The 331-nt window shown below is 67.1% G+C and overlaps 1 protein-coding gene across 1 annotated transcript in view; it reads left to right on the top strand.

Moving 5' to 3' along the window:
• LOC104617907 (very long-chain acyl-CoA synthetase-like) overlaps positions 1-331 on the top strand; it is a gene marked incomplete at both ends in the record, with an annotated part of 7,243 nt that overhangs the window by 1,723 nt on the left and 5,189 nt on the right. The window contains one exon of the mRNA XM_010283347.1: positions 21-230. Coding sequence (XP_010281649.1) covers positions 21-230 — 210 coding nt within the window. The remainder of the gene's footprint in view (positions 1-20; positions 231-331) is intronic.

The raw sequence follows: 331 nt of genomic DNA, 5'->3' as shown, positions 1-331 counted from the left end.
GTGTCCCCCTCTCCCCGCAGAGCTCCAGGCCGCCGTGGAGGAGGTGCTGCCGGCCCTGCGGCATGATGGCATCCGCGTCTTCTACCTGAGCTCCACGTCGCCCACACCAGGCGTCGAGGCACTTCTGTCCAGCATCGAGGCGGCCTCCGACGAGCCTCTGCCCGCCCACCACCGCGCCGGCATCACCGCCGACTCCAAGGCCATCTACATCTACACGTCCGGCACTACCGGTGAGGTTGCGGGGACAGAAACCCCAAAGGCAGGAGGGTCTGCTCCTCACAGAATGGCCACCGGGAGGGTTTGGGTGTGATGGGTGAGGAGCCGAAGGAGG

This window comes from Phaethon lepturus, unplaced genomic scaffold (genome assembly GCF_000687285.1).
Source record: "Phaethon lepturus isolate BGI_N335 unplaced genomic scaffold, ASM68728v1 scaffold22123, whole genome shotgun sequence".
NCBI classification, from domain to species: domain Eukaryota; kingdom Metazoa; phylum Chordata; class Aves; order Phaethontiformes; family Phaethontidae; genus Phaethon; species Phaethon lepturus.
The sequence above is the reverse complement of the archived record's forward strand: the minus strand, read 5'-3'. Positions and strand labels throughout refer to the sequence as shown.